Genomic DNA, 15465 nt, shown 5'->3' with positions numbered 1-15465 from the left:
ATGATGTGTCTTTGGTTTACAGAAGTTATGAATGTTGCCCCTGTACATGGCGTACATGGTTCACATTTCAAGGAGTTGCTAGGAGTGACCCACAGTAAGTAATAAATGGACAAAAAAATTTTCAAAGTTTTAATCCAACAAATGAAGAGCATCTTAACACTGTAAAATACCATTGTATTGCTAATGCTGTCGAATTGTACATTAAAAACAATTTTTGTCTATAGATGTAAAAATAGCAAGTTTTATGATACAATAAAACACAGTATAGAAAACATTTAAAATTAAGTAGAAACCTCTTAAACAATTGAGGCATTAATCTAAGCATGTCTTCAAACATATTAAATAAAACACAGTTAATACTGACTCTAAACATCCCCCCAACATCCCCACTCCCCACCCTAATTAAACTGATTAGAAAAAAAATAGTCTCTCAGTTACTATGTTTTGCATTCTTTCAGAATCCTTTAGATTCTCCATTTTCTTCAAGTACAGTAGAACAACTCTTCACAATACAGTACTACCCCTGAAGTAGTTCATTTCCCAATGCTATATAATCTTGGAAGTAAGTATTTAAGATTAATTTTGAAGACTAGAAGAGGCCCAAGGAAGTCTGCAGGAAGGCAATTAAATTTTGAATGCAAATTATTTACACAAACATTAGAGTACTGTAATTACAGCATAAAACTTGCAACATAGCTGATGGGTGCTTTTAACAAAAGCTCCAAATGACAGAAGGGGAAGAAAAACACATTACAAAATAAATAATCTAAAGTTCTTCATGGTAGAAACGTTCATCATGAAGCTGCCTACCATAATCCGTTGCTTCGCTGTTAAGAAACAAATCCTGGTTCTTAAGAATTTCTGCTTCAGAAAGCTTTTTATCATCATTCAAATCCATTTCTTCAATGAGGTGAAGAGCCTTTAAAATAAACGCAACACCACCACGTGCACAGTTAATAGATACGAGCATTTATAAATAATGCTTTTGGAATGGCTTTGTCAAAGTCCTGCCACATCACCATTACTTGTAACAAGCTAGCCAAGATTTTACACTCAGAACAGAGCCTTTCTTTCCTCGATTTGTTTCCCGTTGCCTCTTTTATTTGGTGGGAAAATCATAATATCAAATCTCTGCCCTCACTACCAATTCTAAAGCAACAAATCAATGTCAAGCCCATAGCTTTACTTTGAGGGCGGAAGACAGTATCAAAACAGCAGAGATTAATCATCGTCTTGGAAGTACCTGTAGTCCTTGAAATCCACAGGCGGGCGCAGTACCCGTCTTTAGTGTACGATCTTGCAGAAAATGCAAGCTTTGGATGTCAGCTGGAGCCCCTGTGCTTTCAGAGAGCCCCTCTGGACATTCAGCCACTGAACTGACAGCCGCAATAGCAAGTCCTTGATATGTGGGACCTCAACTAGGATTTCAGCCAATACAGTCTTCAAGTTGAGCATCCTCTTTCAGAAGTCTGCACCGGTTATCTGAGTCACATATTTACCCTGTGTCTCCTAAGATAAGCACTGTTTACAGCTCTCAGGTTAAGCTGTAGGCACGCTTGCTTTCACCTCTGGAGGTGTCTGCTGTGCTAAGCCATTTTTTATTTCCTGAACCTGTGCAGACTCACCTTCCCATCGTATGTGCATATTATTAAAAAAACAAAAAAACAAAAAACCAACAAAGTAGGGATAGAGATTTGCAGCTGAATATTCTGTATCTACTTACAATTTGCAAAAAATGCTCCCTGGCTATAACACATGATTAAAATGTAACTGGAAAGTATTTGATGTCCACCATGAAAAAGGGTTTTCCACCTTCAACAGTGGACAAGATAAGCCATCTATGAACAGGAACTTCAACTTTAGGTAGCAATTAATTGTTCTCCCTCATTTGCTGAAAGCAAAAGCTTGCTTTTCTGATAAAAGCTTTAAATACTAAATCATGACAACAAAGTCAAATGAAATTGCAAGTTAAAACAGTTCTCAGATTTTTCCTTATTTATGTATTATAAGAGGAGGGAAGTTCAGCAGTAAAACAGAAAATCCAATTGCAGCCTATTTTAGTTGTAGCTTATTCACAAGTATTGGAGCTGAAAGCTAACAAGCTAGTACAGCAGCTCTATTGCACCTATTATTGCTGAAAAATAGAGGAGTCCTAGTTTTACACATTTTTTGTTTTTATTTGCTAAACATCTACAAATACAATGATTTAGAGAATCCTTCTGTTCTTACTTTTTCTGATTGGTTTGGCTCAATGTAACTGCTTAGTGACTTTTTTAAAAAATTAAATACTACTTACATTTAAGCTGACTACATCACCAAAAAGCACCGAAGAAAATAACAAGGACTAACGTCAGCCAAGCAGATTTTAAAAGCACTCTGCATTATTGAGACAAACACGTTGGTAAACACGTATCAATTCCTGGACATGGAATGTATGGTAATTCGTCTATTTTTTTGTCATTTGGCTACCAGGTTTCTCAAGTTGCCTTGAAATGCCAAAATGAAACTGCACTATTCAGCTTTCAAACAGCAGTTTATGACATAAGTCAATGCTGCCTTCTCTTTAGGACAGGTGATTTTGCTAAGCCCTTATATTAACTGAAGGAAAAAAACAGCATGTCAGAGAAACAAATAAAAAAATTATTTCTTGCAGAACTGAGCTGTTACTACGGCATGGCCTTGCGGTAAGCTAAAATTTGAATGAATAGCAAAGAACTGCTAAAAAACCAAACCCAACCAAGCAAACCGATGCAAGTGTGAACAGATTCAGCGCCACACAGAATTCCTGTCCGTTAGAACAGTATTGTTTCTGTGAAATAAGAACCACCCACCCTCCAGAGTCAGATGTTAAAGTCTGTGCAAAGGCTTACAGATCCACATTTACAACAATACTACCGGAGCCATTTAACAGCTTCCTACAAGGTTAGACACTTGAGCTCCCAGCGCTGCGTGCTACCCACGTTGCTTTTTCTGTCACCGACAGAGCTGAAAAAGGAAGATGTGGGACCTCAGTAATGACATGGTCCAACACAGCAGCTGGTCTATGCTGTTTGACAGAGAGTCTCCTGTCTTTACCAGGAATTAGGGAGGCACGGGAAGACCTGTTGTTCCTGCCATTCTGAACACCAAAATCCTCCAGTGCACAGGAAAGAGACTTGGACAAATTAAGGTAAAAAGTTACTAGCAGAAAGGCAGAAATCCTCTCTACTGCAGTTCGTGACTGTAAAGTCTGCTGACTAAAATAGGTTTTTCTGGAACAGTCGGTGCTTCTACTGCCTACTACAAAAAATAAAGACAGCTAAAATGAGAATCCACTTCAACCTCTTATGACAGTCTACCCCTGATTAAACCATTTTAATTATAATCATCGTTTGCATTACAGCATCTTGAATCACAGAATACTTCCATTTTCTTGTACTTATGAAAGACATGTTTTTAGTTCTAGAAATGATGATGATTTATCCAGTTAGAAGAATCACAATCCATTTTTGTTTTCAAAATTATGCTGCCAGCAGGTAGCAGCTTCTTTTAGTAGTATATCTCATTACATTAACCTACAGTAACTAAAAAAATAACTCATTAAAATACTGTAGCCTTAAGTCAAGCCAGATGAGCTACTTAAACATGAAGAAAAGCACTTTGTTAATTTACAAACATTCATACAATTAACGGGAACTTCAAATTTGCCTAATGCAGTTAAAGGACCTGCATTCTTTGTCAAACTGAAAAAAGGCTAAAAATATATGCAAAGATCTGCTAAGCACTCTTTTTCAACTACTAAGACATGATAAATCTGAATGTATCCATCATTTTGTTGGGATACCTTCAAAATTTTACTGCATTAATTCAAATCTAAACAACAGTCAAAACACGTACCTCCTCTTGTGCAATACCCTGATTATTAGGTACTATCCAAGACAACAGCTCCTGAGGGTCAAGTTTTCCATCATTATCCTTGTCGTAGTCATTCACAAACCGATCCTTCTCAACGAGTATCCACTCTGGATCTTCCCTTGCAGCTAGAAAGACACATTTGTCAAGTTTAAAGCCACTCTTTACCTTAAAGCTGACGTTTTCACGTTTTCTCCCAAGGAAATTTTTTAGTGCGGGCTCATTAGACTCAGGTCAATACTGCAGGCTTTCAAATCAGCTTACTGTCTATTTTTTTTTTTTTTGTTTTGTTTTCTAAAATACCCAGAATGTATCCAAAGCAAATTTCATTTACTGCTTTTATTTGTTCACTTGCATACTTGTTTTATACTTACCCTGTGTACTGGTATTGCATCCTGCAACCTAGCCAGCCATCTTAAACTTGTCTCTAACTCTTCAAGAAATTTTGAAGCAATTAGTCAAATTGACAAACAATGCAGACAAGCCTGAACAGATACTCAGACTTCCTAAACGTTATGAAAGTCAAAAGTAGTTGGCATCACAAGCAGATATGAGTAACAGTTTAAAAATAATTGCTAGTATAGAAGAAAAAAAAAGAGTGAAGTCTCCCTCCTTCCTTTCTAGCATCTAGTTTGCAAGTAGATTATCCCTTAATGCCACAATTCACCACACACTGTTGCCCAAAACCACGAGACAATTATGAAATCAGACCCACCATGTAGTTTATTAGCCGTTGTTAAGTGTGCTGCAGGAACAACGTCTGCAGAAGAGACGGCCATTTGGAGAAAAGTTGAAGTACTTTCTACAATTATAGCTGATGCTGAACGCTTGCTAAAAAGTTTTAATGACAAAGCCATTATCTTCTCCGTTACTGCAAGGGCCCTAGCAACAATTTCACTCCTCTCCAACAACTACGGATAGACTGGCTCGGAAAAGCTTTTTTCAAGTCAGAGCAGGAAAAAGATAAAGAACCCTGTAGCTGCATCAGAGATCTATTGTTTTTACTGTCTCTGGCAAACAAAGGTGGTTATAAAAGGTGAAATTCCAGGTGGTTGATTGGAGTGAAGAAAAACTGACTACTCCTCTATTTCTCCATATCCTCACATGGCTTAAACATTTTCTGCAGCTAGGATGCTAGTCCACACTTAAGAATTATCACTCCTTAGGAGTGAGCAGACTTTCCACATGCCTGAAGCTACTGGTCTTTTTGGAACTGGAGGAGTTATCTGCCCTATCTGGTAGCAAATCAAATACAGCACATAAAATATTTATCTATTAGCAACATAGCTAAAGAAAAGTATTGACAGACACCAGGTAAGTGTTCTTTTTCTTGCTAAAGAAGGAACAGATCAAGTTTAAGGAAGGGCAAGAAGGGGAAAAAAGAAAAAGTGAAAGCAGACAGGCTTTTGATATCTGGTACAGTGAACAGACTCCTTATGCTTCCCCTCCACCTCTCTTAAAACACACACAGCTTCAACCCTTCTGAAGCAAGGCTGAGAGCTGCCGTCTTAAGCTGATGAAGACCAGGAGAGTTTAACCTTACATTCATGCTGGCTGGTTTCACATATGTAGTCAGTTAGAAAAACCACATCTTATTCCAGCTGCATACCTACTGCTTCAGTCTTTAGGAAAAGAAAAAGTAACTTGCAAGGAAACAGTGGAATGGGCTATACACGAACTACTGCCAAATACATACAGGGCAGACCGAAATAATGGCCTACTGTGTCCAGTACCAGCAAACTGAATTATTCTAAAAGACAGGATAATGTTACTCAGAACCTGCAGGTGGAGGTGCAAAAAGCTGAAAATAAAGGTGCGTACAATTCACCCCATTCCAAAAGCTTTTGTTCAGTTCCTCCTTTTACGCCCCACCCTTTTTCCTTACTTGGGTCTCTTCTGTAATCACCAAGGAATTCTTCCAGGCTAACGAATCCATCACCATCTTTATCATGTTCTTCTAAAGCCTCCTGAATAACGAAGTCCTTTTGCATACACACCAAAAGCAAAATATCAATTTGTGAAAAATTAGCAACTCGCAATCAAAAGAAACAGCACTAAATAATTTTAGAGCAACAAGGTATTCTTTAAAGGCTCGCTCATTTCAAATCTGCTTTTCTCTCTTATGCAGACTAGTGCAGTAATCGGTTCTTGTGCAATAAAACAGATCTGTTTAGAATGTCAGCTTTTATGAAAACCAGATCTGAAAGGTGTACATAGAGTTGGAGTCCTTCAACATAATTCAAAACTGCAGAAGTAGCTGAGAAACATGAATTGGTACAACGCTACGTCATCTCTCTTCACTTTTCTTTTTTCATGTGATGTATTCACTAATTTGCATTTCTGCAACTTTATGATACGAAATTGATAGGAAAACTGAGTGGTCTTTTGGTCCTGTGTTTCCCAGTGAAGCCAGTGTGCCTGTTCTGGTAGCTCTGTCTTTTCTTGTTTGTCCATAATCAACAGTTAATGTCAACACAAACAAGAGGCTCTGTTTGCATGGTGCTCCTCCTGGCAGTTGGCTCTGCAGCATCCGATAGCCAAACCTGAAGGCTCTATTGCAGAAAAGCACCAATTACTTTTAACTGTGGTCAACTGTCACTGCTGAGCTGGAATGACACCAACAGTCACAGCAGTGATGAAACGGATGACCAACAGCGAAGCACTCATGGCTGAAATAATAATCCCCCGAACTCTGACCATAGCACAGTCAATATTAAAGCTTCAGGCGGGCTTCAATGCTCTTTTTTGGCCAGAAAAGTGTCTTTAAGCACAGGGAGAGTAACCAGCACTTGACCTCTTCCTATGCAAAGAATTCTTTCCCATAAGTCACCCTAGCTAGAATTGAACTCTGCACTAGGCATGAAATTTCCTCAAGCTAAAATCTCACTGATGTATTTCCCACCTAACAGAGTTTAGAGATAGCCCACTCCCAAAAATCTGGGATAGTTGTGCAATACTAGCTCCTAAAACAGATTTCAAAGAAAAGCACTGAACTACTGCTCCAGCTCCTGACCTCCAGCACTAGATCCCCAACATGTTATCTGATTTTTAATTTGGTCTGTAAAAGCAATACACATAACTGCTCAAAAGCTCACCTCCTGTAGTACTGGGGCTAAGCACATGTATTAAAAAGATGTTGCATCTATAGACATAGGCTGATAAAGATACCTTCCTAAACCTTACCGTCATATACTCCACCTCTTCAGGATGTTCAAAAGCAATAAATTCATCCACATTTAGATCAGGAACATCATCTCTATTAGCTTTTTCAAAACGCTTTTTCTCCTTTAAATGAAGCTTAGAACATAGATTTAGTTAGAGCACTTAATGAAAAGGAAAAACAACATGATAATAGCTGGCTGTAAGCTCATTAAAATATTAATTGCTTCACATTACCTACTCATATTATACTGATGTTACAATTGTCACTAAAGAGAGCTCATCCAGAGCAATGAGAACAGCACTTTTAATCAAGGTAGTTTATTCTAAGAACCGCATAAAAACTTCATTTTTTTTCAATTAAAGGGGACATTTAAAATACACTCTTAGCCAAGGCTTCAAAAACACAAAAGGGAGATAATGAAAAGACCAAGGATCTTGGACTTCTACATACCATATACGTAAAATGTCTTTTCTGAAGCTATTTTAAGTGCTGAAGAATTACAAGGATTCCTTTAATACAAAACTGTTGTCCATTACATCTCAACATATTTCAAAGCAAAGTCACTTCTCTAACCCATTTTAAGTATAAATATTAGCATGACTTTTAAAAATAAATACCCACAACAAGCAGGCAAGTTCTTATTTCTGAATGTATTGCACTTCCTGTTTCTGTACTCAAAATGTGCAACAACCATTTTTTTTTTCCTCGTTTCACTTCATACAGTCTCTTTAGACAAAATAAAGACCCACCACTGATAACTGATCTCTACTCAAACTGCCTGTGATGTGAGCTATAAAAATTTTGGAATCCCATGATTAAGTGTGTTGTGCTATCAGTGTGACTGATCTGGATAAGGGAGTGGCCAGCAAACCAGAGACCACAAATATTTTTAAAATAACCATTTGGAATTGTACTTCCTAGCTTATATCCTATTTATTGACACTTCTCTCAAAATTTGGCTAACCTGATTAATACAGAGCATAACATGTAACAAATAAAGTATAATTATAACATCTTAACTATTCTGCAAAATAATTAAATGTACTCTTAAAGAAAAGCTGGCCTTAGCTGAGAGTTTAAATAGGAAGGCAATTCAGAAGGACTGACTACAGAAAGTACTAGACTGCAACATAAACTTCCAACTATTGAGAGAAAAAGTATTTTTCAGCGGTTTTGAGAGAAGTGATGAACAAGGCTGCCACCTTCTGGTAAATTCATACATTTACTTGATGTCTATTCTAAATCCAATACCATAGTCTTCCATTTTGATTAGAGCAGGATGACTTAATTTCCAAATGTAAGGAAAATGCTGAAGATGGCTGACGTATGACGCTTGTACAATGCTGCTAATTTTGCTCTTTACAATATACGTTGAAGAAGTCGGCAAGCAGGAAAACCTAGCAAGCAGCCAAAGTATAGCCTAAGTAAGTAGGAGTTCCAGCTCAGCATATGTATCTATGATGGCAATATCTCAAACGTGGGATCAATATTTTGACTGGTAGTTCCATGTAAAGTCTTGTTTTATTTAAAAGCTATGTAATTATTCAGTTATGTGACCTCCAAAGGTTTATAGTTTGTTTCTTCAGTGTGTCAAACCCCCTACCCATTGTCTATTTTAGCTTCACTTCTGCCAACATCCTGTATTATCTACTACTACTTTACTAAAAGCAGCCAAAGCAATCCTCACAGGAAGAAAAAAAACCACAAAACCACAGGCCAGAATAGTCTAAAAACTCACTTATTCTCTTCTGGGGAACTATTTACATGTACTTATAAATGTGTAACTTGAAAGGAAACAAGTTTTGCTATGTGGTGATTCTTGGTGAACTTTTCCTCCCTGCCTCTTTCCTTTTCACTCTTAAGTATCTGCTTTCATATATGAGATTGATCCATACCTTCTGTTGTTTATACATGCAGTTTTAGCTATCAGATTTGCGTTTTGATTGCTAAAAACGTCCCAGTTGCTATTGCTTTCTCTGCGGGTCTCTAACGGACAGAAAATGTTAAAGCAGGCCATACCGCTGCCCCACAGTGGGTACTTGAGAAATAACTGCACAAGTGGCTAGAAAATGCAATAAAGGGTGTTAAAGAGCACAAGGGCTTCCTTCACCTCCAACACCAGTGGTACTGGCCCCTGCTGAAGGCAGCACACTGGTAAGGCTGCAGACCTAACCTCACAGATTGCCATCTTGTTTTGAGATGATGGCTGGAGATTGTGCTCTGCGATAAGGCTGTCAATAGACTTACACTCCACTCAGCTAGCAAAATATACTCAGGAGGTATGATTTCGTTCTCTTTGTTTTGTTGGTTGCAGCTTTAATACTCCATTACTTTCCTTTAATTACTCCCCTATCTCAGATAGATGAAAGTGTTAAAACATGTGCCAGCTGCTAAGGTTTCTCTACCCATCTTGTTCCGTCACAATAAACAAACATTGCTGCCCTTTGCCAACAGCTTACAGAAACTGATGCTGAAACATTTTACCTGTCGAAACGATTCTTCTTCTTGATCCTCCAGGACAGCATTCTCATCAAAATCAATTACACGATCATACATTTGCATATTATACTCCTTCCAAGACACTAATCCATCACCATCTTTGTCATAGTCGTTAAAGTGTTGTTTAGCTTCTTGCGTAACATAATGTTTAAAAGACTGCTGTATCCAGGAACTCAGCTCGTCTGTGAAAATCATTAAAAAAATAATAAAGTAAAAAAAAAAAATCAGATGCATCTGCACTAGAAGAACTGTAAAGATACCACGGGTCTATTCAGTCTGGAATTTAGCCTGCAATTCAGATGTAAGCAGACAGGCGAGAGGTTAGTTAAAACAAAACAATCTGTTTCCTCTATGCTATGGCTTTTTTCAAGTTAACGGAATGAGAGAATAGATCACAGCTACAGCCTTCAGTTCTTCTTTCGTAGGACCATTTCCCCATTGATGCCCACAGGCTAGAGTTACGCGCTTACTTCAATCTGGCCTATATTGGTGCTGCCAGAAAGCATGATGCATCCCTCTCCAATACACTGGGAAGTGGTAGGAAGAAATCATTACAGGTAGCGTTCATATGGTTGCAGAGCAAACTGGATCACTAAAAACTTATCCCGTAAGAAGCAAGATCCTTAGTTTTCAGCTGAGAAAGTATTTTAAAGTGTAGAAATTTAGCTCAGAGGAAGCCAGCCGCTTTGGGTAGCTGCTGACATTTATGTCAGCTTGAAATTACACGGCCATGGCTTTTCAAATCTGAAGCCAACCAACACTGTAGCATCCTTTCACCTTTTTTTTTCTTCAGATCTTTATGAAAATGATGCCGAATATGGTTTAGACAGACAGCTCTAAACGTAACTTTGTACCCAATAAACCACTTCTGAAAAATCCACAGACTGAAATAAAACTCAATTCACTGCCATTGTCTTAATTACCCAAAACAAAATTCCCTTTACTTGGGATGACATCAAGCCTTATGCATTTTGGAAATGCTTTTAAGCTACTTTTTATAGAAACGTGGCTAAAAGAAATAAAGCTTAATATACAGATGAATTCACACAGATACATTAAAGTTACTTCATTTAAAGAAGATGGGGAGAACATATTCTCTCCATATCATCTAGTTACTTCCAGGGGTCTGGAAGGGGTAGACAGCTTCCTCTGCATTGCAAAATTATGTAGCTAAATCAACTCAACTGAAATCCTGCTCTGAAGAGTCACAATGACGAATAAAAAAAAACCTACAGAAATTACTATTCTGGTGTAGAAAAATCTTACAGCATTTTTTAAAATACCTTGTTCTATCTTTCTTAGCTGAACTGTCAATACAACTTTACTAGGTTTATTTAAATATCTTTGAAAAGCAGCAAGAGATTTTTTTTTAAATCTATTTTGAATACTGAATTTTTATTACCAAAGGAACCAACTTTACAACAGATTCTGTTCAGAATTGACTGAATGTGCAGAAGCATGCACACCACGTTTTGTAACCAGGTGCACAAAACCAGCATTACCTTACAGGAAACTCCAGTGTGATTTCTTAAAGATTAATAACATGTAATTTATAGCATGGCTTACTTCCCAGCATTTAAGGCAGAAGGTACAAGCATCTGAGCACATGGTGTCCAGTGCCATTCATCAGAAATACTTAATGCTCTGACATTAGAAAAATGGTACTAATGTATCACATCATCTCTCCCTATCAGCCTCCAAACAGAGGCGCCGCTAATAAGGGAAAAGTTCTCAAGGAATCTTTTGCAATACACTGAGAAATAACTGAGCTGAAAAAGCTTCGATACCATGAGTTTCTTAGCGTAAAAACATTCCACTGAGTTTTCCTTTGGGAAGTGAGGGGAAGGCAAGCTTCCATTAGACTGAGAACCAGACACAATACACACTGTGAGGATGGAAAGTTCAACACTTTAAAAGGGACCTCTTCCCTTTTAGCCTTCACCTTGTGTATTACAGGGATTAGCCAGCCCGCCAAAGTTGTATTCTCTCTCACCTCTACACAGGCAGAGGCAGGAACGCTGAATTAAGTGCAATTGATTAATTTCAGCGTGTAACATGAAAGTCCTGCGTGTTTAAAATGTTAACGTAGTATCACTGTTCTGGCATTTGAACAAAGGTTCTACTTGCTCTGTGTGTGTGCACGTGAGAAAGACTTCTGATTTTTTGTCAAAATCACCGCAAAAGAACAAAAATACATTTTCACAGTGAGTTTAAAAATTAAAATAAGAAGCATCATGATAATGTACTGCAAGGAAAGGCCTGAGTTTGATGCTATATTGTGATGAAATGAATGTTATGATCCCTCAGTGTCACTGAGTGTCACCAGGTATTGAAGCGCATATATGTAGTATTAGGGCTGCAGCGCACTTTCTTTGCCTCTTAAGCTTGCTCAAACAGGATTTCAAACGCAGAAATCCACTCGATTCAAAGTGGCTTCAGCCAGGCGAGGAGCAGGTGCAAGCGCAAAGCTGCTACTTGCAGGTGAGCATTGCTCTGTTACCCACGCTAACCTGCTCCTGATGGCACTCGCTTCTTTCATCAGGTCAAACGGAAACCTGAGGGACTGAGGTATCCTCTACGTGAAGCCTGGCGGTATTTCTAACGTGCTGTGCAGGGCGGTAGTTACGTTTTTCATGGACATTCTCCGCAGTCTAAGAGTCATCGGCTGCGTCACTGGGAGAGGGTATCTCTTCCTTCTCTGAGGGCACTGGGCCCGACCCGGGGCACGGACAAAGCCCGGTCCCCGCCCGGATAACCCCCCACGCGTGGCGGGGCGCGGCCCGCCGTTACCCTTGGTGAGGAGGCCGTCCGCGTCCGAGTCGATCTTCTTCACGATGGCCCTCAGCCTCCGCTGCTGCTCCTCCGGGCCGAGCCGCGCGTACTCCTCCGCCTCCTCCTGCGGCGGAGGCAACCGCGCGTCAACCCGCCGCCCGCGAACGCCTCCGAGCTCGCCCGGCCCGGCGGCGCCCGCCCCGCGGCCTCTGCGGCGGCAAGCGGCGCAGCCGGCCCGCTCCCGCCCGCCCCCGCGTCCCCCCGCGCCCGTGGGCCGCAGCCACCGCCCACCTGCCCGCCGAGCAGCGCCTCCCGGTCGTAGTCGGCGCGGTGCTGGCCGTGCGCCGCGCCCAGCGCCGCCAGGGCCAGGCCCAGCGCCAGCACCAGCGGCCGCCGCATCTCGGCCGTCGAGGAGGGGACGGGCGGCGAGGGGCGGGGACAGGGGCAGCGGAGGGCGGGCCGAGCGGCGGCGGGGGTCGGCCTCGCGGGGCCGCCAGGCCCGGGGGTCGCCTGTGGCGGAGCGTACGGCTAGTTAAGACCGAGGAAGTTTATCCTCTTGTCGTGATTTTGTGCTGTGTCAGTGGACGATACCAAGTACTGTCGAGACGTACGGAGAGTTTTCCAACTTTGACGCATCACTGGAGCCTGGCAGACTGAAGGGTTACCAGAACTCCAGACAAGCATCAACACACCCTGGCGTGAGGGAAGATGATTGGGAAATGAGCAGTGTGAAGGTTTTATACCAAAAAGGAAGAAACGTTTCTCTTGCTTGAGGACCCAACTCACAAATAACGCTTCTAACACGAAGTTAAAAGGGAAGCAGTGCCTTATAAATGAGTTAACAAGGCAGATCAATACACATTTTCGGAACGGTTCAACACAATAGAAGAGAAAGCTGTAAAATAAATTAAGGCTCATTTCCCACTCAGACAAACTAAAAATACGTTGAGTAAATGAGCAGGGGCCTCCCCAGGAACACCGTTCCTAAGAGCTGTCACATGAAATTGGGATTGCGCTGACCCCGAGCCCACTGAGGTCAAATTAATCATGCTTACTGGATTAATTGAGATTTATGTAAGGCCACCGTTAGATTTGTTATTTCTCCTTTCAATATTAGCGTATTTCTGGAACTCCTCTTTTAAACAGAAAGAAGCGAGATTAACCTACCTGGATTTCCAGAAACGCAATTGCTGCCAGGTTTAAGCAGAGCCCTCAATTAATGGAAGCTGTCTGCTGCGCTGTCCTGTCTCTTCCGTGGCGACAGCGACGTACTGCTCCCCAGTTAACCTCAAATTCTATTAACTGTGAAGAGCTACGACAGTTCATTTTGAAGATCTGAGAGTAAAATATTGCAATAAATCAGTAAATGTGTTATTGCAATTTCCTGCCGATATAAGAAATGTCTTTCTATTAAAAAATCTAATAGTGAGTTAAGTCTAATATCTTTTATTGGTTTAAATGTCAAATTTCCTGTCAGTATTTATATAAATCACATATACAAAATGTGAATTGTCATACTACTTGTGGCATGTGTAGACAAAGAAAATCCTATAAGCAATCAAAACAGAAATAAGATTTGAGTAGTTTCTGAAATAGTACTGAAGATGCTTTGCCTTCTTTGTCTAATGCATTACTAACACCCCCAAAAAACCTCTTTGCTGCCTATCTCAAGGGTTGACAAGTGTATCGGATTATGCATTTCAGTGCCTGAACAACTGTAATAGCCTCCACATAACAAATTCAACGTATATGTGCTAAGAGCAAGTTTATTAACAATATGTTCATATGCCAAGATGACTTAAGACAGGAGGAGGAAATATGAATAACTGGAACAATAAAGCACGCACAACCAAAAAGTCATTATATCCTACACATTAGGAAAAAAATCTGAAGCTCAGCAAAAGGGAAAGCATAGGAAATCATATTCTTCTCTTGATAGTTAGCCTGTGTCAAAATACAACCCAGACACTTCCCAGCATGCAGTTAATCAGTCATATAATAAAATTCAAGATAATTCTGGTATGCATGCAGGGAAAAAAAGAAAAAGAGAGGCTGTCATGTTCCCTTGATATTTTTAACCTAGTGCACAGCAAATGCATCACTACTGTAACTTGTAAGTAAAAACAGAGTATCAGTGATTTTAAAATCAGAATACAAGTTATGCTGTATAAAAAGTTTTTTATGTGCTGAACTTTCTGACTTTTCCAAAAAATCCTGTCTTCCCTCAAGCCAAATCGCATACAGTCTTTCACAAATCTGTTTGGAGCTGTTCTTTCAGTCACAAAGGCCTTAATGTTAGAAGGTCATGTTCAACACGACTCCTTCTCTATGAGATCTGCAAATGTAAATCTGTTCCTGTTAAACTGTCACCATGAGGGCAGCTGTCCAGCAACACAAACAGCAGTTTCTTAACGGTTATTTCTAGCAAGTGAAGTTTTTGTCTGGTGTTTGCTGTCATTTTTTGACACTTCTAAATTCTACTTTTATAAATCACTTCCCAACTTAAATAAGCCTTAATTTTCTTTAATGCATGTCATTTATACACTTTCAGAATAAATGGATTTACAGGAGTTTTATTTAGATAGGCTTCCATTTTGACATATTCTCCTAATTTTGTTTTTATCACGTGTAAACATTTTAAGCTGCATACGAGACAGTTAAGCACATCTAAGACCTGCATGCAAAGATTTATCCTTCCTTCTTCCATTATAAAAGTTGTTGAATTTTGGGATGTGGATTTAAGTAAAGGGAAAAAATGAAAAACAACATACTTAGAAAGGTAACCAGGTTCAAATACCCTGTGGTTGGATTTCAAAATGGCAGTCATTTGCTTGAGTAGTACCCAAGTACAGCTTTCCGGGTGTTCTAATGCATTGTTTCATAACACCTCGCACAAAGTATCCTGAAATATTTTAGACTCTGCAGACATTACAGACCTGTTTTTCTACTTCTTTGCATTTAGTGCAGTTATTACTATCTGAGGAAATAGGTTATAAAATGACACTGTTCTGATGTGGTATCTGATTTGGCATCAAACCAGAAGAGCAGGATTGGATGCGTGGCCCAGTATCATGGTGCTCAGCTCAGCCGCAAACCAAAGAGCCAGTTGTGGAAACGCAGACAACTGCCTGATAAATAAT

General features: G+C 39.8%; 1 protein-coding gene across 2 annotated transcripts; it reads right to left on the bottom strand.

Moving 5' to 3' along the window:
* Positions 1 to 700: 700 nt before the first annotated feature.
* On the bottom strand, positions 701 to 12724 carry RCN2 (reticulocalbin 2; the record flags this gene model as incomplete). 2 transcript variants are annotated; one of them, XM_082005238.1, is made up of 7 exons in its annotated part: positions 701 to 919; positions 3877 to 4019; positions 5777 to 5873; positions 7075 to 7188; positions 9539 to 9735; positions 12344 to 12449; positions 12617 to 12724. In XM_082005238.1, the coding sequence occupies 7 exons, from the start codon at positions 12722 to 12724 to the stop codon at positions 767 to 769; spliced, it is 918 nt and encodes a 305-aa protein (XP_081861364.1). In that variant the 3' UTR covers positions 701 to 766. The 2 variants fall into 2 exon arrangements, with proteins under 2 accessions (XP_081861364.1, XP_081861365.1); XM_082005239.1 differs by having other exon boundaries at positions 7075 to 7176.
* Positions 12725 to 15465: the final 2741 nt, after the last annotated feature.

This window comes from Phaethon aethereus (genome assembly GCF_964289735.1).
Source record: "Phaethon aethereus genome assembly, chromosome: 12".
Lineage (NCBI taxonomy): Eukaryota > Metazoa > Chordata > Aves > Phaethontiformes > Phaethontidae > Phaethon > Phaethon aethereus.
This window is presented reverse-complemented; position numbering and strand designations above follow the sequence as displayed.